The 23,479-nt window shown below is 41.7% G+C and overlaps 2 protein-coding genes across 5 annotated transcripts in view; one reads left to right on the top strand and one right to left on the bottom strand.

Annotated features, from left to right (window-relative positions):
- cacna1ea (calcium channel, voltage-dependent, R type, alpha 1E subunit a) overlaps positions 1-2,785 on the bottom strand; it is a 48,953-nt gene extending 46,168 nt beyond the window's left edge. The window contains exon 1 of one of the 2 annotated variants that reach the window (XM_085928855.1): positions 2,572-2,785. In XM_085928855.1, the coding sequence (XP_085784981.1) occupies positions 2,572-2,645 (74 nt within the window). In that variant the 5' untranslated portion in view covers positions 2,646-2,785. Of the gene's footprint in view, positions 1-1,809; positions 1,919-2,571 lie in introns of those variants that run through there. The other variant, XM_085928856.1, reaches the window with a different exon arrangement.
- cep350 (centrosomal protein 350) lies at positions 2,628-22,406 on the top strand. Of its 3 annotated transcripts, XM_085928851.1 has the most exons (39): positions 2,628-2,987; positions 4,630-4,715; positions 4,801-4,844; positions 4,966-5,074; positions 5,163-5,313; positions 5,618-6,234; positions 6,316-6,429; positions 6,502-6,609; positions 6,896-7,012; positions 8,041-8,768; positions 8,852-8,973; positions 9,195-10,120; positions 10,215-10,347; positions 10,501-10,622; positions 10,722-10,855; positions 10,969-11,107; positions 11,230-11,393; positions 11,498-11,608; positions 11,733-11,807; positions 11,914-12,032; positions 12,137-12,208; positions 12,305-12,516; positions 12,608-12,801; positions 12,869-13,147; positions 13,238-13,387; positions 13,492-13,652; positions 14,898-15,020; positions 16,022-16,260; positions 16,330-16,523; positions 16,641-16,773; positions 17,138-17,298; positions 17,376-17,509; positions 17,582-17,640; positions 17,721-19,303; positions 19,400-19,930; positions 20,062-20,208; positions 20,282-20,404; positions 20,521-20,678; positions 21,705-22,406. In XM_085928851.1, the coding sequence occupies exons 2-38, from the start codon at positions 4,634-4,636 to the stop codon at positions 20,674-20,676; spliced, it is 8,766 nt and encodes a 2,921-aa protein (XP_085784977.1). In that variant the 5' UTR covers positions 2,628-2,987; positions 4,630-4,633; the 3' UTR covers positions 20,677-20,678; positions 21,705-22,406. The 3 variants fall into 3 exon arrangements, with proteins under 3 accessions (XP_085784977.1, XP_085784978.1, XP_085784980.1); XM_085928852.1 differs by having other exon boundaries at positions 11,230-11,364; positions 11,499-11,608; positions 20,521-22,406; XM_085928854.1 differs by lacking the exon at positions 14,898-15,020 and having other exon boundaries at positions 20,521-22,406.
- The last annotated feature ends 1,073 nt before the right edge of the window (positions 22,407-23,479 follow it).

The following is a 23,479-nucleotide window of genomic DNA, read 5'->3' as shown; positions in this document are numbered from 1 at the left end:
ATCAACATTAGATTTGCCCATGGCTCGCCAGCTGAAACTGGAGCAGCGTTGCAAAATTGCCACCTGACGGTCCAGAGCAGCCTGCTGGATTTATTGAGTCATTCATTGATTAATTTCCCCGCCCATAGCAAGCACGAATATAGCAAAGGCGTACGGCATTTTTTGTGGGCAGTCTAAGCACACCTGTGCAAAAAGCATGTTGTGCAATAAGCATTTTCATATGCCCCTACATGCGAGGTGAATGGATGGATTATCTTGAAAAAAGGAAATGTGCACACGAAGAGATTTAGATTTGTGGACAAAATTAAAGAGAGAAGTCTTTGCTTTCAGATAATAAAAATGAGAGCAAAAACCAAAGTGTAGCTTTTTAATGTGAAGTAGCCCATATTCTTTCATGTTCTGTCTGACTCAGCAGTGAAAATAAAATCTTTTTTGAGGACTGTGCACTATCCATTTTCTATTTTTCACAACTGACAGATATGTGTGAACCATCAATTAACATAGAAATTTGTGTTTTTCATTTTACCATCATTGCACTCAAATCAACTTTGCATGTCAATTAGAAGGCAGTAAGACTACAAAATAAACTTTACTGTTTAAAACTATTTTTCACTTTTCTTCTTAGCACTTTTGAATCACATTTTATTGTTGGTTGTATCCTATTGTAAAGCACTTTGGGTACCTGTTAGTAAAGGGCTATATAAATAAAATGTGATTGAAAAAAAAGTTTGACTTGATAATTGTAAACAAAGACTCACCGGTGATGAATGCTGGGTGTACCCATCAACTCCATTTTCCATAATCTCTTTCACGGGGTTCATTTTTTTTGCTGAATAAACACTTTTACATAGCGCCATTTTTTTTTTCTAATAAAAGTGTTAACACCCAAAGCGCAATGAAAGTGAAGATAAAAAAAAAGACAAATCACCCAACTAGATTGGACTGGAAAGTACTAAGAGTTAATGTGATGTATCATGTCGTCATTAAGCAGTATTGACCCAAGCAGTGGTCAGTGCACAACACCAATAGATCAATTCTGGTACTCGTGGTATGACTAGTACACAGTATATGTGGAGAATCTAATAGAATCAGCCAGGAATTCACCAAAAGATTGAAAAGGTTGTGCAGTGATGGAGGTGTCTTGTACTGTTGCCTCAAGCAATCTGCCAACTTCTGCACTGATTATTCAAACTGCCTCTCCCTTTATTGCGCAGCTCCCATGGCATGAGAATATAGGCTGTGCTCGCTCTAATTGAATACTGGAGCTACTAAAAAACTATAATCGGAAGCAAGTTAATGAGTGTGTGGGAGTTCATTTACATAAAGAAATACTAGAATTATGTATGCTGAGAAACACATTCTCAAAATTGTTTTCGTGATTTTTTTTTAGCTCTGTGCCAAATAATGTCTGCATTTCTTAATTTCTGTGCTCTAACTGGGTGTGTTTTCTTCTGCACTTGCTAAAGTCCCTAGTATGATTTCATTCAAGTATGTTTCTATCATTTGTAAAAATAAATGTCAACATTAGATAAGGCAACTTTCAAGGAGCCTGTATGTGTTTATTATTTTACTGTTTAATAATTCAGTGCTAGAATAACTAAAAGTGACATAATCCATCTCATTCCTTCACATATTTCCCTAATTAACATGCCAATCAAGAGTATCCATATGAGTTAAAGCCTGAGGGGATGCATTTCTGCATCTTGAAGTTCTTGAATGCAACTCAACCAGCCCAATATTGACGTCGACGTACACGAAACTTTTAACTATAACGTCACTTAAAAATGCACCATGCATAAGATTTCTTACCTCTGGTCTTGTTTGACTCCGTAAATAAATGGAAAGTGTGGCAGCGGTTGTAACTGCGTCCGTCCGCCTGTAAACCAGAGTGCGAAGGGGTTTGATGCGGAGGCGTAGGAGGAGGTGGCGGAGTTCATTAATGAAGCCCCTTTTATTCATTTAAAAGAAGCATCCCCGCAAAATTACAAATGACTTTCAGACATTTGTAATTCCTTTTCAAGGTCTTGGTCGATATCGTGATGTATTTTGCGGATGAGACACCTGTAAGCTCTTCCTGCCCAATTTTAGGTTTTACCTTGGGTATTTATGGGGGTGTAAGTGGAAATCTTTTACGCACGGTGGCAGTAAAGGCACGTAAATTGGTTAACTCAAAGTCGTTGAATAGTTTTTTGTTTTGTTAATTGATCTCAACTAAAGCTCTTAATTATTTTTCATACTATATAAACGATAAATAATAATGATAATGGTATTATGATTATTACGATGATGAGTATTATTATTATTATTATTATTATTATTATTATTATTATTATTATTATTATTATTATTGTTATTATTATTATTATTATTATAAAACAACCCACTTAAGTCTATGTCCAAAACTTTTTTATGTTTGGTTTAGTCCTGAATACAACAAATAATAATAAATGCATTATGCTTCACAAAGTAAAGTTCTATTAAAAAAATACTGGCACACATAGTTAAGCAAAATTCACTTGTAATTAGTTGCAAATTACTGTAATTATGCACAAAATATAAAAACGGATTTTTTTTTCTCCCGTATTTTTTACGTGTCCAAAATCTCGCGATATTTCGGGTGATTTGTCCGTCACAAAGCACCCCATCTTGGATATTTCGTTTTCTGTGGTTCCGTCAGGTCCATGTCTACAACCCGGCAAAGATAAACTAAGAAGCGGGTACCTACTTTCTATTTCCGGAATATTAACTATCAACACAAAATTAATTTTCCTTCCCTGGGAAGAGTCTTGGACGGCAACAATGGCTTCGCGTCGCTGAAAAAGTTGCTAGCTTAACACAGTGGTAGTCCCTAGCTACTTGGAGCTAACATTAGCAAATAGACTAATGAAGCGATCTAAACATTTTTGATGATGTAAGGACTTTTCACCTTCTCGGAGTCACCAGCGTAACAATGGACGTCTAAATGATTTGGACCACTATATTAAACGGTAAGCATTGTGTCTTTTAACATTGTTGTGAGAGTTCATTCACGACTTCTTGACGGCTAACTCGAATGTGAACTCTCGACTTTGCTTCTCGGGTAATTTCCTGGGCCGACGAACATATGAGTCATAACAGTTAGAGGTAAAAAATATTTCGTATTATTTCTGCTTTAGGAATTCAACGATCACCGATTAACCGTAAACCATGACAGTGATTACATCCCACTTTTCGTTCACACCCTAAACAGGTTATCGACATGTTAGAACCTCTTTGTGAAAAGTATCGTCTACAATTTAAAGGCTTTAAAAAGACTACATCAATAACTGTCGTGAAGCGTCTCCTTAAAAGCGCAACATAAGCCTCACAGGGGATCATTCCATTCCGTTCCCCTATGTTTGTAACTAAGCAACTTTTGTTCACGACCACTGTGTGTCCGCACTTGGTATAAAGAAGTGTGCTTGTGCCTTCATCTACCAATTATTCAGTTCTAAATATTAGTTTTGCCCCCACCATGTAATGCTTATGCGGACACAGTTGGAGTTTAGACTGTCTTGTTTATATAAGCAGTATACAAAAGGATGATCTGTTGAGTCATACAAGCAAGGAATCCAAGAGATGCTAAAATGTCTTCTTTTTTTTTTACATTTTACATTGGGTGTTACCACAACTAAGGATGATGTTTGAATGGGATTCATTTAACAATTAAAAGATGCTTAATTTGTTGGCAGGGTTTATTTTTGCATATTACTTTTTTTAATTAATCAACGAATTCATTTGTAAACTGTATTTTTTTTCTCTGCAAAATCAGTAGCCGTCGGGCCCTAATTTTGTTCATTTTTTATTTGATCTGCTGACTTTAATAAGCAAATTTTCTTTCATAGTCATTTGTGAAATTTTGTGCTCATGCCACATTCATGACTAAGCTGAAAAATTTAATTACCACCGATTGCTCCCTGTACGCTCTGTCAGAAGAGTGTTCAGCTCAGGGGCAATATCGTGTGATTCATATGACCAAACTGCATGAGTTTTCTCCTTGAAAGTCCCGTTAAAAAAAAAAAAAAAAAAAAGTGAACTAACTAGGCAAGCTTTCTTCTATAAAATGAGCCAGTGTGAGGGCCCTCAAAGGGTAGTTGTGTTTTTAAAGTGAATGCCCAGCTTGGACTCGATGTGGCTGTTGCACTCTTGTATTACAAGTGTGGGCAAACGTCAGACATATGACATTTGATAATCAGCAGTTTCACCCTCCCTCATGGAAACAAGCAGAGGAAAACACACTGTTGTAAAACCAGTTTTAAATGACAAGTTGACATAACATTGCGCTGTAGAAACTAGCCAAGGGTATATCGTCACAAGGAACCAGCTCATTTGAACTACTTGATTGTGTTCTTTATATTTTATCGCTTTTTGGCGCCAGCTGACTCATTTCCTTGTTTGAAAGTGCTGACTGTTCTCCTCCTCTGTTATTTAGATTTTTACTTGCCCTATTGGTCTGACGGAAGCTCATTGTTTTTGGAAATCATGAGAGTGTGATTATGATCAATTTAAAGTGAACCCTCATTATGTAGTCTAGTCAGGCCTGACCAAACCATTTTCTTTTCTTTTGTGTTCTACATCTCAGCCTCGGGTAATCTCATGACTTGTCTGCAGGTGAATGGGTGAGATGAGGAGTAGTAAGAGGGCTCTGCCCATTGGTGTCACGGATCCTCAGCACACAGATAACAACATTGATACAGGTGTGTAATGAAACAAATTTTTATTTTTAAGCAGTCGATTTGCCCGGCACATCACATTGTTATAATTATCTTCCCCCTTCAACAGATCTAACAACTGCATGGAGCAGTTTGCCTCAGTCCAAAGCCGCTGTAAGTATAAAACAAAACTAAACAGACTTTTATTTGGTCACATGATGCAGGTTTTGGTATGACAATAATTAGGGTGCCTCTGTTACTTGATTGGTTTTTTATTTTTATTTTTATTGTGTAGCTGCGGCGAATAGAAAACCATGTGGAAGCTGTTCCTGGAACAACAGCGCTCCTCCTCTCTGTCATGGACCCGCCCAAAAAGAAACTATCTGTATCAGTCCGCAGCAGAGGTTGGTTATTCCAACATGTTGCTGAATCGTGTTATGACATATCAAGAATAAATATCTCTTTTATTTGATGATGTTCTCTTCACCACAGATGAGACGAGAGGTTCCTTAAAGTCCAAAGAGCATCGGCGCTCAAGTTCCAAAAAGAGACGCTCACGCAGCCCGCTAAGAAACGCCACCCAAGACAGCAATGTTGGCCAGGACAACAGTATGGCGCTCAGGGAACAGCTGGCTTCCTACAGGTCGGGATTTACGATTTGTACAAATATTTCTGGCTCTGTTTGTCCTCTCAAATGTCCATATTGCTAATATATTGAAATGATTCAGATTAAGTATATCACAACCAAATTTTATCTCTCATAGCAATAACACAGCACATGAAATGTGGTCAGTGGTTTTTTTTTTGGGGGGGGGGGGGGGGGCACACATCTACTGTAATGTAAATTAATGAGGACACATTTGCATAACGGGAGTTCAATCTCTATGTGTGAATTAAGACTAAATCTTGATCCTCTGCTGATCCAATGTAATCTGGTTTGTCTCCAGGGAGACTGACCCTCCATCACAACCCTCATCTCAGCTGGAGGCTTACAGGCTGCAGTCAATGTCAGGACCTCTCTCCCCATCCTCAGACGCTCAATTTAGTAAGCCCGTCTACCAGAAAGACTTTTGGGACAAGCGGATAGACGGGGACGAGGACATTGCACATTCGGAAAACAGTATAGAGGTCTGTTACTTGGACGACCCGCCCACCGCAGACACCCCGCAGACCTCTGCCGACCCGTCACATGCAATAAGTTCAGTCCTAGCCAGGGAGACGAGCAGTCCCGAGGCACAAATCACCCAGAACATGGATCTTCAGTCCAGTCCGTTTCTACCTCCTGCCTCTGACTTGCTATGTAGATGGGAAAACACTCCCTCCACCAGTCCCGGCTCGGATTGCCAGCGTTTGGAAAACCTAAGGCGACACCAACCGGACGATAAACTTGAAAAGCTCAAAGAGCGCATCCGAAGGCAAGTCAAACATCAGGAGGAGGCTGCAGAGAAGGAAAAAGTGTTGAACCGTCTTGAGCAGCCCATAATGGCCAACAAGAATAACAAAGGCGGCACTGCAACAAAAATAAGGAAGGTAGCAGCTGCACCACAAGCGCCCACTTACAAAGGTATCATTGACCTCTGTGACTTTATTGCTGTTCTTTTTATTGGAGGAATGCAGATCTATAAGTTCTTTCCTTCCTTTTCAGGCTTCAGCAAAACGGAGGCAAGGACGCGTACTACTCATGGGAATGCGTTAAAAGAGGAGGATCTTCTCAGTTTCAACAGGGATGCGCACAAAGATCCCATAAAGCAGTCTGCCGGTAAGATAAACGCTTAACGTGAGGAGTGAGATACTCGTGGTGGCTTACATGTTTGTCGTATTATTGTTGCAGAAAGAACAACACCCAGGCCGCAACGAGATAGGTATCGTCACGTACAGCAAGAAGCTAAACCAACCAGGAAAATCCACAAAGCTGCCTCTGGCCAAAATGCAAAAACTGGTAGGAACGAGGATAGCTTTTGCAATCTGATCAAAACTTAGCAGACCCGATTGTTTTTGTGCTCACCCTCTTCCAACTTGGCTTGTTTTCCATGAGGCATAAATAGCTGCAGCCAATTCATGTGATTATTCCCATCCATTCAAACAGAAACTTGTTTGTCCATGTGTATTTGGATTACTAGGAACTGCTTGGAAATGTTTGTGAGCTCTTCAATGAGCTCTTTCAGCGCCTATCTGTACTCCACTAGACAAGCGAGTTGAGTATTAATCTAATCTGTTTCTCGCAGTGATTACCCCTGCTTCCTGGCGGGAGGGCTTGAAGCTGGTAAACCAGGTACTCGGTGCAGCTCCGAAGCAAAGCAGGGAGAAGAGGCACCATCTCGATGACAAACTGCAACAAACAGGTCAATGAGCACTTCCATCCATACATTATGCCACAAGGCATCTGTTTTTATTTTTTCTCAACACACATCAGGCAGTATAGACAGCTGACTCAGCCCAACTGTAATCTTGCCATCTTTGCTGTTTCTCAAATGATCTCCTTGCACCTCTTGGCAGACTATTATTATGCAGTATCAAGCGCTAAAAAGAATGCAGAGTTAAAAAAAGGTGATAAATGGCGGAGTGCTTTGAGCGGCCACTCGGAATGTGCCACTCTGATGTCATAAATATGCCTTTCTATTATTTACGTCCGCAAAGTGTCCGACAAGGCTTCACTGCCTAGAAGAGAGTTCTCATTTGATTGTTTTTCTGTCCTCACTACACTCCATTTTATGTTCCAATGGTACAACATTTTTACTCGAGATAGGATAAGAGGTTGGAGGTTAGTTGTCAAAAAATCCATCCGTGAAAGTGAAGTTGTGAAATATTGAAATCATTAAATACTTCTAGTCTTTTATGATGGTAGAAGGTCTAAATGCATGACATGCTTACACACCTAGAGAACGCAGCTTTGATAAATACAACTTTTTATGTCGATAACTGACTTTATATTGTCAGCTCCCCCACCGTTGCCATATCAACTTTCCCTCTACAGACTGCCATTGACCGGAAGGAATTGAGGTCGACTGACTGTTTTGGCTGAGTGAACAATGATTCGTGGCCCGATTTGATGATGAGCTAAGGACCCTTAGAGCGGAGTAGGATTGGCATTCGGTGAAGCTCGGCTCAACGTAGCGCGGTTCACAACTGTCTGGATTAGATTCTTTAAAATCTACTCTGAGGTTTTCTATTTAAACGATTAACGTTGTCTTGGCAAGCCCCTGTTACTTCCATGTGATGTATTTACATGCTAGGCCAAAAACAGAAAGATAGATGTTTTCTCCTTGGAAAGAAATATGCCACATAAATCATGAAAATGAAATTTTAGACATACATTTCATGTATTCATCATTTTAATGTTTTCAACACCACCACCCCCCATCGTTTACAGCATCCCATCGGCGGTCCTACGTTGACAAAAGCTCTGAAGCAAACCACCTCCGTCGCTCAAGAAGCACAGACAGAAGTCACAGTGAATTGCACGCTCAGTCTAAAAGCTACTCTAGATCCGCCTCGAGACCCTCAGCCGCTTGTCCAGTGCCTTTAGGCAAAGACCTCTTGCCAGCTGATATCCGGGCTATATTGGATGACCCACGGCTTGAGTGCAAAACAGCCGAGAAGGAGGAGGATCGATCTCAGCCATTATCTGGACGAGGTAAGGGTGGTCAACGTGGGAAAGCAAGATCATTGTCTCAAACAAGGACTCCTCTCTCCTTCTGGGGAAGCACGGTGCCAACACATGTCCCCTCGAAAGGCTACCGTAGTGCCAACCCCTCCCCACATCGACAAGGGTCCATAAACGAAACTGAAAGTCAGGTGAAGAAGCGCCACTACGATTCAGACAAAATCCGTCAGTACATTGTTAAGCAAAAAGAGGACAGAAAAAGACGACAGGCAGAAGAAAAGAAATCTTTACTAGAAGAGTCGGAGAGGAGAAACCAGCGGCTTCAGGAGCTCTACAGGAGGCAAAAGGAAATGGCGAAAACTGTAGTCACTCCCACCGAGGTGACTTCAACGCCTTGGCAGAAACGATTTAGGGACGAGACCTACAACTGGATGGATGAGAGTCATCTTGGCGAGGCCATGCAGATGCAGTCTTCTGCTGTGTCACATCAACTGGTATTTATTACAACTCTTTTGTTGCATTGCAGGAAAATATAATGAGGCGATTGCCTTACTCCTCTTTCAACTTTGCACCACAGAGACCACTTTACCAACCCTCTGGCGAGTCTGATAAAGAAAATAAGAGGTTGGAAGTACCACAGAGCCCCTCGAGCAGTGACAGGTCTTTGACCAACGATCAGCTATCTCCTCAATTAACAAGGTAGACGTATACAAGATGACTCGCTCTCATTACATTGATGATTTTTCAAATAGCAAATTAAATAGCAGATTTGAGCCTTTTTTAAAAAAAAAAAGATTAATTCAACACAACTTCTAATATAAAATATTAACTTTAAAGTTGTATTTTTTTTAGTTTTAGTTGTATTTTAGTGCACTCGGCACAATAAATTTGATAGCTTACATCTGTTTTTCTTTTTTTAGGGGTGATTTGGATGGTGGAGTTCCATCTCGACTTATTCCATCTGTTCAGTCCATCTCCGTCTCCAGCACAGGTGCTCTTGGGTATGCAAGTTACGACCCTCACCTTTCTCAACCTGTGAGGCCGGAGAACGCAATGGTAGCTGGTGACGTCAAGCCCACCATCGCAGAAGCCGCTAACTGGTCTCAGTCAAGAAAGTCCCGTTTCGACGCCCTCAAGGCCACAGCCATCTCGCTCTCTAATCGCATAGAGAGCGAAGCTCGGCAGATTGCCCGAGTGGGAATCAATTTTGGGGAAGCAACTTCATTGGACGCTGATATTTTGGCCCCAATGTCCACTCGGGCGGATCTTGACGAGAGGGCCGCGGCGCCCGGGCCTGGCACATTCAAAAGTGATGATTTGACATCGAGAATTCAGAGACTTATAACAAGCGCAGGTCTTAGTCCATGCCATAGTGCCTCTTTTCCGGGAGCTGGGAATTTGCACGCCTTCAAAGGACAACCACAAGAAATTCCTGCTGATGCACTAGAAAGGAACCCAGTCAATGGTTTAGAGAGAACAGATGACGCGCCTCCATTTAGACCTTCTCGAGCAGCTGAGGACAACAAGGAGAATCTACATGACTCAAGTGGCGGTTCTATCAGTGAGGGTACCATACTGAGTGAGGGGAGCTTCAGTAAGGATGAAATGAGCCCTCCACAACCTCCCAACAATCATGTTCCCAAATTGACAGATGGCTACAATGAAACAACTGTTCAAAGAATAGAAGTACAGCGCCTTACTGACTTTCAGAAGGAAGCTGCCAAATGCTTGGCCCTCACGTCACCATTAATGCCTCAGAACAGTCCCAAAATGCCCTGGGAGGAGTTGAACAAGGGAGACCCTTACAGTGTAATCAACATTTACTTAAAGAACCTCAACGTTAAAGGTTAGTTGACTCCGAATTACCTCTGTCTGACACCGGGATTATACTTGGAATGTAAACAAAACACCTGAACATTTCTCTCGTCTTTCTCTCCCAGTGAGTGACAGGAATTCTCCAGCTGTTGACTCTTTTCAATCCGGAGATTCCCACAGAGATGCAGCAGCCTATGAAGATGACTTTGTGTCATTTCATAGTAGCCAAAAGTCAAAGAACGGTTCCAGTCCACACAGGTGATTGAATAAATGGACCAGCAGTTGGCATTTATGCCACTACTAGAAACTCTTGACGATACTGAATATTGTTCAGTTTCAGGAGATTTCAGATTTTCTTTTGGCCTTTTATTGCGGCAGAGAAGTCATTGATTTGTGTGTTGTATTTTTTAGTATGGCAATGAACAGTAAAAAGTCTCCACCATCCAGAGGAAGACTGGCTTCTCCTTTGGCCTTTCCCGATTTGGGTTTGACTCAAGCCACAGCCTCTCTCAAGGCTGATATTCAAAAAAATGGTACTGACCTCAGCCACTGGCTAAGATTCATTTTAATGGTGTTTTTATTTGACATTGTTTATTTACACGAACTGACTCGTCCTCTACCTTTCTTTTCAGGTAAACTTCAATATTCACCTAGTGCCCTGCAGCAGTATATGGCAGCAGAGCTCAAGTACCAGGAGTCCATAGAACAATCACTGAGACAGCTCGGGGATGTGGAGAGACTGATGGGTCTGCCTATTGATCTGCAGGTTAGCGCAGAGTTTGCTTTAATTATGAATTTCTTGACTATTTGCATTGTTCTTCAGTTGAGATCATTTTGGACGTGGACACTGATTATCTTTGGATTCCCTAATCATCGCAGGCCGAGGAGCAAACGTCTCCACCGTCAAGACAACGAATGATTTCTCCTTCTGGCTTTCTGGACGCTTCTCCAGCCGCAGATTTTCGCTCTGAACCCCCTAGAAATGGTGTCGGGCCCAGTAACAGCAGCAGGCCCACGGGTAAATAATTACATCTTGCAAACATTTACAAAAGATGAAATATAGTAAAATCTTTTGGCAGGACTTTTTATAAATAGTAAATTAGTCATTTATTAGTTTTTCTCTTCTAATCCTTCTCTCAGGTAATCTGCAGTATTCTCCTGCCGCCCTGCATCATCATGTGACAGCAGAGCTCCAGTACCAGGAGTCCATAGATGAGTCCTTGAGACATCTCGGGGATTTGGAGAGGATGATGGGTGTGTCCATAGCCCAGCAGGAAAGTGCTTCAATGGCTCAAATTCTCAAGGTGGCGCAAGGCCTTGGCTTTTTATTTGATAAAATAAGCACACAGCAGTGATGGTAACATTTTCTTTTATACTTTCATTTTTGTTGTACATTTGACGGTCACAGGCCAAGCAGCAGAAATATGAGAATGACCTTTATGAGCAGAAGATCCAGGCTGAAAGAAAGGCTTTGGAGGCCCAGCTGCAGCGGGAAGAAGACAGGGAGAGGACGGCCCGGGTACAAATTCACATTCATACAAAAACACTCCACAGCTGATGTGTTATTGTCTTCCCAGCGAAAAAAAAATTTCAGTTTCCAATATGAAGATTCATGTTTCAAGTACCTGTATGTTTTGGACTAGGCTCATGAGGAATTGCTGGAAAAACTGGTGTTAACACAAAAAGAGACAGCTGAAGCAGCACGGCACATCAAAGAGGTGAGAGATGGTCGATTGGTTGGTCGATTATCACGAGAAAAGCACGTTTCCCAATGTGGATAAAAATGCCCAAAATGTCAGCACTAAGTGAAATTCTGTCTTCCAGCTGACAGATCTGGCACGGACTCAAATCGAAGGCGCTCTGGCTGTGTCTGCTTTTGCGCCTGAGCCTTCAGTTCTGACCAAGCATCATCAGAAAAAACAGAGCAAATCAGATTCCGACAGGTAAGACCTTTCTTGAAAAAGTCCTAGCTCACTAATGTATTAACCATATTGTTAGCTTACAGAAACAAACACTAACATGATGTTGGATTTAATTCTGCTTCCAGCTTCCAGAGAGAAGAATCATGTCGAAGCCTCAGTCATACTGACTCACGACCTGTGCAGAGACCCAACCTCATGTACTAGTTCTACTTTTTTACGTAACACCAGTCTCATTGAATCAGTGGACGTGAGGAACAATGTATAACATGCCCCCCCCTTTTTTTTTTTCCCAGTGGTGCAGACGAAAGCAGTCCCAAAAGCCCCTCGCACACACCTACAGAACATATACAGGAGATGAAAAAAGAAGAAACCGAATTGGAATGGAAGAAAGATGATGACAAGCGAGCAGATGGGGAAGCGGGCAGCAATTCAATCGAGGAGGAATGTCCCACTGCGGACGACTCCCTCTGTAGCCAAAGCATCCCCTCTGTAGCTGATGACAAAGGTACCACAAAAAAAAAAAAAAAAGCACATTTGAAACTCACAACACTGTCTTGTATCCCACCACCAATTATAACGGGATCCCCATTTCGCAGAGTACTCTTTCAAGTTTGACTCATCGAGAACGGAAGATGAGGTGGAAGAGCGCTCTTTCAGCTCTCTGCTGCCGTCCAAGGTGCACCGTCGTAGCTCTTTGGAGAACAGGCCACACCGCCACCACGAGGATTCAGAGGATGAAGCTATAGATGAAAGCAGAACCTTAGTCTCAGGCTCACTTCATGTTTCGAAGGTGAGAGGCTTGCTCTGGCACACAGTTTTGTGCGGCCACTTAAACGATTTGGCTTTTTCTCCCTTAGCACGAGAATTCGAATATATCCTTTTCTGGAGGAAAAGACAGCCTCTCCCGGTTCACCATGGACATGGTGCGTCAGCACATGAAAGACGAGGACCTGCGACTGCAGCATCAGAATGCTCTGCTGCGGCTACGTCAGAAAGCCGTTAAGGAAAAAATCCGAACTGAGCTGGCGTGGCTGGAGCACCAGAAAAAGCACTTTAGGAACAAAGGTGAAGATGACAAATTGCCGCCTCTCAGGAAGAAGCAGAAGGGCCTTTTGTTAAGACTTCAGGAGGAGCAGGTAGTTGACAGTTAACACTACACATGTATCCTAATCTGGCAGCACACCCACTTTAAAGCTTATGTTGTTTTGAATATCTCGTAACCTCAGGCTGAGATCAAGCGTCTTCAAGAAGCAAATAAAGTGGCAAGGAAAGAAAAACAGCTATTGCTGAAGCAGCAAGAGGAGATTGAGCGAATGAGGACCTCAACACTGAGACTAAAAGAGCGTCTTAAATCTGCTGGGGCAGAAGCGCTGCCTGTAAGTAGTACAACAGTAAATCACCCACAGACGAATCAAGAAAAAAGTCAACCGAATTTTTAACCTTGAATAGGAAATAAAAAATAAAAAAAACTGTTCCGCAGGAGTCTCCAATGTCAGAAACGCCGGTTTCAGAAGCAGCGCCTTCCAGCATGAGACCTACCGATGACAGCCGCACCCCATCGCCATCTCCGTCCATGTCTGCGAGCGAGACCAGCAGCATCATGCAGAAGCTCAAGAAGATGCGTTCTCGCATGGATGAAAAGTAAATGCTCTTCTTTATTGATAGAGTTTTACTGAATTAGCTTTTGGGAACCTCCTTCATTCTTGTCCTTGTAAATGATCAGTGTCTAGATTGGAGAGCTCAAATCTACTTACCAACTAAACAAAGTCAGACTAACAATTATTCAGTTGCATCGTCATTTTCTTGCTGCGCATGTGGAAACAAGCATGCGCCAAGCTCCTCTTTTAGACTCGGCTGGCTTTCACAGTCATGCACCGCCCAATTTAATCACTTAATACTGTATTATAGAATAGATTTTCTGATTTTAAATTATTTTATTTTGGGATACACTCATACAAATATCAGTATGGGTGAAAATGCCATTTTTAAGATAGGTTTGTAATTTTGAAAAATATTTGTTTTTAAAAAAAAAAAAAAAAAAATAGGCGCCAATTCCCATCACAAATGCAAGACTTAACGGCATTATCAAGTATCTGTAGTTGGTATCGAGTACTCGGTATATCGCTGGATCCCTTCTTCTCTTTCTGTTCCTACTTGTTTTTGTTGACCAGTAGCTGCATGTGATTGGAATTAATGAGGCTTTTTGTCTTTGCTACCAACTTAGGTCATGTGGTTGCAGAGCCTTTCACAAGAGAGTTGTTAGGAACACTTTGGTTTATTTTTCTCTTCACATCACACTTGTGTCATGATGGCTCTTTTAGCAAGGTGATATTAGCTTTGCAATTACGACATTTACTTACCTGAATGGTAGTTAATATTTACTATATGTTTGGAAATTAACAGATAAACATTCGTGATATTGATCAGGCTTTTATCGGGGAGCTTTTTTTGTTGCCCACGATCCTTTTAGAATTATTTATTTTCTATTTTATGACTGCTAACCCCGCGTTTGCTCATGGTCTTTCTCGCGATTGTGCAAACAATAACACACTAACAGTCACGTATCCCGGTTTCAAATACACAGCCTCCTAAAACTGGCATGGCGGCCCCCTTTTGTGAACAATCCGTTTTAAATTTGTGCATTATTGCATGCCTCCATGTTTGAATATTAACTAAATTCCAGCAGGCAGCTGACTGTTCCAAAGAGACACCCAAAACATACGCTCATGTCGTTCTTTTCTCTCCCTCTTTCTCTTTACTTGTTTCCTTCCCTTTGTCCACCTGTTTTTGCTTTGTTGTCATTTGCCGTCACATTCTGTTTCTCCTGCATTTCACATATCTGTGTGTTTTGATTTGTTTGTTTTGTTGCACGTTTGTGTGTTGTAGACACTCTTCTCCCGTCCACTGCTTCTTCTCTGTGTTCACGGCCCAGCACTGGGCCTCCCTTATTGTTTGTCTTCCCAACCTTCACCCTAAATTCCAGCTCTTTATCTACAACCAGTTGGACAGGTACTGTGCAGTTCTCCCTACATCTTCCGCCGCACTTGCACCTTGCCTTGGCCCCATCCCTCAACTCACATTCTCTCCACTCCCCTTCCCAATGGAAATGCTTGTGATCAACACTTTCACTTTGGAAGTGTGATGGATGTTGGGGATTTCTGAGGTTTCAAAGTTTTTTTTCCCCTTTGCAGGATGGCAATTGCAGTGAGGGACGTTTTTAAGGAAAGATGGGTTGAAATAATGTGTGTTGACAGCTTCACACAGGATTTAAAATGTTTACCAGGACACAAAATATAGTCATTTTAATTTTCTAGAAAGAGTCTAGGAACGGACAGTGGCTGATTTGAGAAGTTCAAAGGTTATGCATATTTTCATTGGTGTCGAACATCTTTGTTTCTTCTCGGCTTACAGGTTTACAAGAGCTGCAGATTCAGTTTCTTCGCGTACTAACTGTGGCAGTCATTAATAAAAAAAATTAAAAACAAGCCACAATATTGAATGCGTGGACTTAATATAATTAAGTCACGTGTCTCCGTAATGAACCCAATACATCTTAATTGTCCCTTTTTATTGGGTCACAAAAATTGGCATAGGGCTAATATAATGAGCACAACGCCATTTTCTGTAAAACAATACATTGATGATTCTTCAGTGTCTGATCAGTTGTTGTTTTTTTCCTGCCGGACTCTAATCCCCTTTGGTAAACGGGTCTTCCTCGCTTGTATGACTGATTAGTCGGAGAAATACCTGTAGATAACGTAACGCATGTCTGAAGTGAATTTGCGGTGAAAACAGTGATTTAGATCTGCCTGCTTGGAATTTTTTTGCTATGCTAAACGTCTTTCTCCTACTTGAACCATTACTGTTTTTCCTGGTTTGGCAACACTACCTCGCATTTTTCTTTCTGTCTTTAATGGCGTCTTAATTTTTCTCCTTTCTTTCCCTCCCCCTCCACACACGCTTCTTCTCTGCATTGTTCTTTTGCATTATTCCCACCATCCACCTCTTAGATTCCTGACTAAGCGGGAGCAGCAGTTGATGCAGCGGCGTCATCACGCTGAAGAGCTGCTGCAGTGGAAAAAGCGTCTCGATCAAGAGGAGGCAGAGGTCCGGAGGATAGAAAAAGAGGCCCTGGCTAGTTGGGGAGCTGGCGGTGTCACATCGGAAAGTCGAAGCAAGACAATCTCTGAAATTATCCCAAAGTCCAGTCACCACCGCAACTCGGAACCAAAAGCGATCGTTGAGAAAGGTGATCAAATTCTTTAATTATGAAATAAATGACTTTTTACTCATATCATTGATGTGGTTTTATTTTCAGGGTATGTGACTGAGGATGATTATTCCTCAGCAGCATCCGAGTGCAGCATCCACACAGAAGACCACTTGCAGGAATCAAGAAGTCCATCCTCAGCACCACTTGCATCAGTGGCTGAAATGACACTTGCCTCGAACCCGAGCAGCCCTACAAATTACATTGAGGACTTTGCTGCTTCACTCACACTCAGCAAACAGGTTTGCACAAATGTCGCTACTCTAAGGCGATCCATAAAAATGTTGTTACTCACAGTTGCAGCTCACTGATATTGTCATCTTAAAATAATCAACTAAATTGTCATATTCTCTTTTCAGTCTTCGCCGGTCAAAGGCAGCCAGAATCGTGCCTCTCCCTCTGATATCAAGAGTGTGAGCATGATGCAGCTTCACCAAATATCCAAGCAGATCGCAAATAAGGGCACGGAAACGCCTATGGCTTCGCAGACAGGTGAGTTTGGTAACAACACAACTCAAGTGTGTTAGCATTGCAAGCTGAGCCTTATTGTCGCACCAAGAAGTAGGAAGAGGGCAAGTGGAAAAGGGTGAACATAAAGCAGCTGCATAGTACAATGATACAATGAAAAAAAAAACGATGTGGTTAAATCAACAAACTCAATTCATAAAGAAACCCTCAAGGAGTTTCTATTGTACATGTTTGACAAGCTGTTTAAAAGTGAACTTTAGACATAAAGAAAACATAAACTAAATCCCCAAATAATTGGGTTTAAGTTTGTGTGCCCAAGTTGGATTACACGTTGCTAATCACAGAGGTCTGATTTTACTCACACATTTTGTGATGTATTTCTTTTCAGAGCCCATTTCAGAGCAGAGTGACATAGAGAGCCGTATCAAGGCCCTGAAAGAGGAGCTGAGGAAGCGCAAGTCAATGGCGAGTCAGCTCAAAAGGGAGCAGAAGATGAGGCAGAAGGAACGCCTGAAGGCACAAGAGGCCAGCCTGCTGAAACAACTAGAGGTAAACATTGGACATTTTCTTCCGGTTTGCCATTTGTGTTTTTCTTATTATTTGCGTCTTCTCTTTTTTTTCTCCAGACCTATGACAACTACATTGGAAAAACTAAGGCAGAACTCAACAAAGAACCTGTGCCATCACCTCATAGCAAGTCTCAGAAGAAAGGTCTCACCTTGGCTGCAGATCAATCCGGGCCCTTGTCTCCTATCAAAAGGTACTACAAAATTATAATCAACCAAATTGTTTGTTAGTCACCTGTGAGAAACTAAAATCATAAAATTTTCAGGTCTGAAACCAGTGAAGTACCTAGTGTGGGGCCAACCAGAGATTCATCACTCCACCAAAGTATGTTTTTCTCCTTTCGTAATTGTTTTTTTGATGCCATACAAAGTATTTTGACTCCAAGTGTCTCTTCCTTTACTTAGATCTTAGCACATCTACCTCGGCACCTGAAGAGCTCAATGTTGAAGTGGTTTCTCCTTCCTCTGTACGTGACGGCCCTGATTTCCTGACCTCGGGTCACGACAGGTTTCACTCACCAGACTCTACTTTAAGACCTTCTACCAAGTCCCAAATAATAGAGTCTGAGAAGGATGACACCGTTTTGGAATCGCATTCTGCTGCAGCGGACTTCATCGCTCACACCAATGATAAGCCCCCATCAGATCACCCCTGTAGGCGAGACTTGGATGTCATTTCCTCAGCAAAAGAAACAACGATAAGGGATGTCCAGGCTTCTTCTCCTCTGACAGATTACCAAGATGACTTTGAATCAGCACTTTCGTCACCAAGAAAAGAGCAGCACATTTCCAAGCCGGACTCGCTTTGCCATTCTGAAATCAGGTTTAGCAGTCAAGATGAAGAGATTGAGGAGGAGATTGCTGAAGACTTAAGTCACTATTCTGTTGCTAGTGGTGCAAGCCACGAATCTGGACGACTACTTGATCTTCAGAAAACTGAAGACTCTAACGATGATAATCAGAGCATTCATTCCATCTCCCCAGCACCCATCGCTCAATCTCACAGCCCGCTCCCTCCGATTATCGACGAAATGGCAAGTTTCAACATCGGAGACCGTGTTCTCGTCGGTAACGTCCAACCCGGGACACTAAGATTCAAAGGTTCAACCAGCTTTGCTGGAGGTTTTTGGGCCGGTGTGGAGTTAGACAAGTCTGAGGGGAGCAATTGTGGCACCTACAATGGAGTCGTATACTTTGAGTGCCAAGAACGTCATGGGATCTTTGCTCCTCCTGAAAAGATCAGCCATCTGTCTGCTGAGGTCGAGATCATCTCAGACGCCGCAGGACACGACAACTTGCATTCAAATGATGCATCAGAGCCGTGTGAGGATGAACATAAAAGCGATGAGGATGTCTCAGAAAAGATAGAAATTCTGGAAAAAAGTGAAGAAACCTCTCAAAAAGATGTCATTGTAGACGTGATAGTTAACCCGGAACTAAACCTCAATGACCAGGAAGAACCAAAAGCTGAAACTCACCTCAAAAATCACAACCGGTCTACGCCACAGAATGAACATGAGATAAGGGACACACTCCAGAAAGAAAATGTGCTTGACCAGTACTTACCACCAAGTAGTCTGGAATTTGATATAGTCGAGAAGGACGCGTCTCTTGACCAGTCCACCTCAACAAACAGTCAGGAGATTTCTGCACCAGCAGAGAGAGAAGAGGTGAGCCCAGATAACCAGTTGATAGTTTCTGAGGTTTCCCTTGAAGCTGGTGATCACAAGGATGTGCAGAAGGAGAGAATTTCTTCAGTCACTTTAGCCGACAAACTACTGAATAACTTTGTGATTGACACCATTCAGCATTTGGTTCAGATTAAAAGGGCCAAAGAGCAGAAAATTGAAGCTTCCAATCAGATCAGTGGAGACATTGTCTTGGAATCAGAGGAACAAGGGCGTATTTCATTATTGGAACCTCATGATGGACTATCTTCCTTCTTAACCGAAGACGAGCCGTCCTCGCCAGAGTTTTGTAATCGACCGGTGAGTCAAATTCTTCGATCCATTTTTATCCCCAACCAAAGTCGAGTATTATCCTCAAAAAGATGAATATTTAAAAGCATTTTTCTTTCCCAACAGGAAAGTCCAATTTTGGGGGCCAGTGGGCAAGAAGAGCTTGTTAAGCGACTTGCTGAGCTGGAACTGAACCGTGACCTGCTGGACGAGCTCGGCGACGATCAGGATTGGTTTGATGAGGACTTTGGCCTCAGCTCACGTAGGGAACAGCAGAGACTCCAACAGAAGCACAGGGACAAAGAGACAAAACCCGGCGCGGAAAGATCTGCCTCCTCGGCTGAAGATACCCTAAGAGGATTGGCATCGCACCCAGATGGAGACCAGTCAGCAAAGACGCCACCAAGACCGGCACTCCCTCTTCCACTACCCCCTAAAGTGCCAGAACAACCTGTCATGGTGGTGCCCCACTCAGTCGGTGAGGTTGAAAAGATGGTCCATGCTGCCATTCAGGAGATCTGGGAGAGCTGTGGCCTTACAAAGGAAGGAAGCGTTTCACTATCACACATGACCCGCCCCAAACCTTCCCAAGAGTTTTTCAGTGTTGAGGACATCACCGACGATACGGACGCCAGCGCCATCCGCAGCTACAAAATGGTGAGAAGACGCGTAACAGTGCTCTCATGGTTCTATGGGCAGATGTAGCTAACACTTTGGAATAGGTTCAATCAAAACAAAAACAATTGTATACAAACAAATAGATAACCAAAACACCTGCATTCCAAAAGGCTGTGTATGACCTGACATGGGAGATCCTCCAGGACATCTACGCTGAAGACCCCAATGCCAACCAGCCTGAGTGGGTTAAGCCGCAACGAATCAGGCCCACCTTTTCCCACAGAGTCAAGACACCAGGAGACATCAATAAAGTGCAGGTATGATTTGAATGTCTCTACATCACCACCCTACACCCCAAAAATCAAGTATCTAATCATGTCTGTTGTTTAGGAATTTGTCACAGAAGAAGTTCTGAAACTTTACGGTTTGGCCAAAAACAAGAGTAAAAAGTCCGACTGGCAGAAGATGTTGAAATTTGGCCGAAAGAAACGAGACCGAGTTGATCAATTACTGGTAAGTACACACAATTACTCAAGTGAGAATCTTAGAAACATTCAGATGTCATATGTGTCGACATTAACAAGTTCTTGAACACCGGCCAACTTCTGCTCTGTGTATTCCGCGTGCAGGTAAAGGATCTCCACGAGGAGGAGGCTCAGTGGGTCTGCTACGAAGAAGACGAGCTGTCAGTCAAGATGCAACTGGCGGACAGCATCTTCGACTTGTTGCTGAAGGACACGGCAAACTCGCTCCGTCTCATCACCAAGAGGGCCGCCATCAGTTGAATGTAATCCTATTTAAATATGTACATGGGTGAAAAGCGTAATAGGGTTGCTGATAGACCAAAAAAAAAAAAAAAAAGTGTATATATAGCAACCACACGTTGGACTCAAAACGTCAACATTTTAACATACTTTTAATTTCAGTGACTGAAATGTCACTGAACTAAAAGATGTCGACTGCTCTCAATTGGGACAGCACAGAAATGATCTAAAGTATTTTATTTATATTCTTAAAAAAATAATAATAATTGAATAGAAATTCTAGTCTGCAATTGTATATTATCCTGTCAAGATATATAAAAACGCGAATGTTAATTTTTTTTTTTTTCAAAGAAAATGATAAAAGCACAATTATGAGTGTGGCAATAGACAGTCAGAGATTTAAGAGAAAGAAAAGAACATTTTTAGTATTTAAGACTCACAGTAACGATTAAAGTGTCCCACTTTTGTGCTGTGTGTTGATTGTAACAATCCATACAAAATACTACTGATATCCTTTTTAGGCGATTGATTCTTAGTTGCTTTTGTTTACAGCAGGTGTATGATGCTCTCAAGTGCACTACATATTAGTATACAGTGCGAAAGTGGGACACCCCAAAAAAAAAAAAGATTACGTACTGTACTACGGTACTGAAATGCTGGATTTGAGCCTTGCGTCCCCCCCGTCCCCCCCTTTCTACAACAACACCTGCTTTTCGCAAAGCGAACGTTTGGTTAAAGCAGCGTCTCCTCACCCTCAGTGCTGCGAAACATTTAACCAAGAGCTGGCGAGAACAGCTGACGACGGTCAACGTTCAGTTCAAGTGCCTCCTTTACGTTTGAACAACACTGTGTTTGATGACTCAGCGTATTTTGGACCTCCCTTGAATGTCCTGTTTTCCAACTGCTGTAAACAGTCCTTTTGAAATTCTTCTTCTTCTACTCTTAAGTGGTTTACCAAGTACAGCCTCGTCGACTTCAGTTTTGGCCTTATCGTTCCCGATATGTCCGAGCTTCCTGTTTATTTTTAACCTTGTGTTTCTGTGCCTCAGCCCGATCGATGTACGTAATTGAGCGGTCACTATGACCGTACAGAATGAGCACCACCGTCTCTCGCCACTCCGAATGCCTCGGTGTGATCCAGTAGTCTTTTTCTAGCTCTTTATGGGTAAGAGAGCTCTTTACTTTCTGACATTTTAAGCTGAAGTGACCTTAACTTAAACCTGTTTTATACCTTCAATGTTTTCTTTTTATATAGTCGCTGGTTAGATAATGTACCAAAAATGTGATGCAAACCACAACCCTCCCAGATTGTCTTCTTAAATCGATTGTATATTGGAGAAAATAACCTTCTCCGTTGTAACTATGCAGTGCTTCTTGTCGTAGACTGAACAGCTTTTTTTTTTAGATCAATCATCTTGGTGTAGAGGGGGAAACTTTTCTTCTCTGAAGCAGAAGATCATGTAATATCTGGTCCTGGTAAGAGTTAGGTTAACCCCATCCCACTAATTTCCCCCCCTTTTTATTTTTTGGGAAATGTTAATAAATATTTATATTATTGTTCTGTGAGTGTGCACTAAGTGCACTTGGCTTGTACAATACTTTTATTGGGTGTAAATATCCGGTTAAAACCCATCAGACTCACTTTTACTGGTTTCTCAGTAATTGTTGACAAATGAACGGTTTACTTTGCAAGCATGTACATAATATTTGTAGACTTTGGAATTGTAAATAAAGCTTTGTTTGTAAAGCAACGCTCTGTTGCACTGTTTAATTTAAACAAACGTGGATTGGATATTATTTGATTTAAAAACCGGGATTGGATATTATTAGACATGGAAATGTGTATGCAGGGATTACCTCACCATTGTGGTATTTAGTGTACAGGCTGTAAAATTCCCACAGCTCATATCGTTATTTGTGGTCCTAACACATACACTGACGCCCATCTGTGACATGGCAGTGTTGACAATTAAATGTTATGTTTTTAAACATTAACCTAACAATGGCCTTAGAAGTCGCTAGATTAATTTAAATTAAATGGCATTTAGAGATGAGAAAATGTACTTAATTATTATTGAGTAAATGTAAATAACATTTTTTTAAGGGGAGATGCTATTTTATGAATATTACTACAACTGCTCATTTTTATTGGAACGAAAATATTTTTTACCACTAGAGGGCTCTGAATGCCATGATTTAAAAATACGCTGCCTTTTTTTCAGATCAATTCTTTTTACCCAACAATTCAAGATTCTAGCGACAAAGTGTGTACTATGTGATTTTTTCAGAGTATTGAATCCAGTGGATATAGAAAGTCCACACACCCTTCCTTGTACTAATGCCAAGTTTTTGTGATGCAGTATATGATCAATCATTTCCAAAAAAAAATCACCAATATATTTGAGGAAAAAATATAGAAACTGTTGTTTAGTTTGGTTTTCTTTTTTGTTGTTGTTGTTCTTAGAGGAAAAGTAAAACCAAACTACAGGAATAATGTGGTTCCACAAGTGTGCACACCCTTTTGTAACTTGGGATGTGGCTGTGTTCAGTATGTACCAGTCATCCTCAAACCTTTGTTCCATGGGAGTCAGCATTTTTTTATTATCAACTGAATTCTACAAGTTGTACGTCACATTCATGGGAAGAAAAAGTTTGACATTTATCACAAAAGAGGCAATTGAAACTGGGGTGTGTAGACTTTCTACCATTGATATAAATGTAGCCTACACACGACAACCTTGAAATGGAGATGACTGGTTGGGGACATAATTTGTCATTGCTGGTCTTCATCAGCTTTCCATTATTATAAAATCAAATCGATGTT

Source organism: Syngnathus leptorhynchus, chromosome 13, assembly GCF_054491065.1.
Source record: "Syngnathus leptorhynchus isolate UIUO chromosome 13, UIUO_Slep, whole genome shotgun sequence".
Taxonomy (NCBI): Eukaryota; Metazoa; Chordata; class Actinopteri; order Syngnathiformes; family Syngnathidae; genus Syngnathus; species Syngnathus leptorhynchus.
This window is presented reverse-complemented; position numbering and strand designations above follow the sequence as displayed.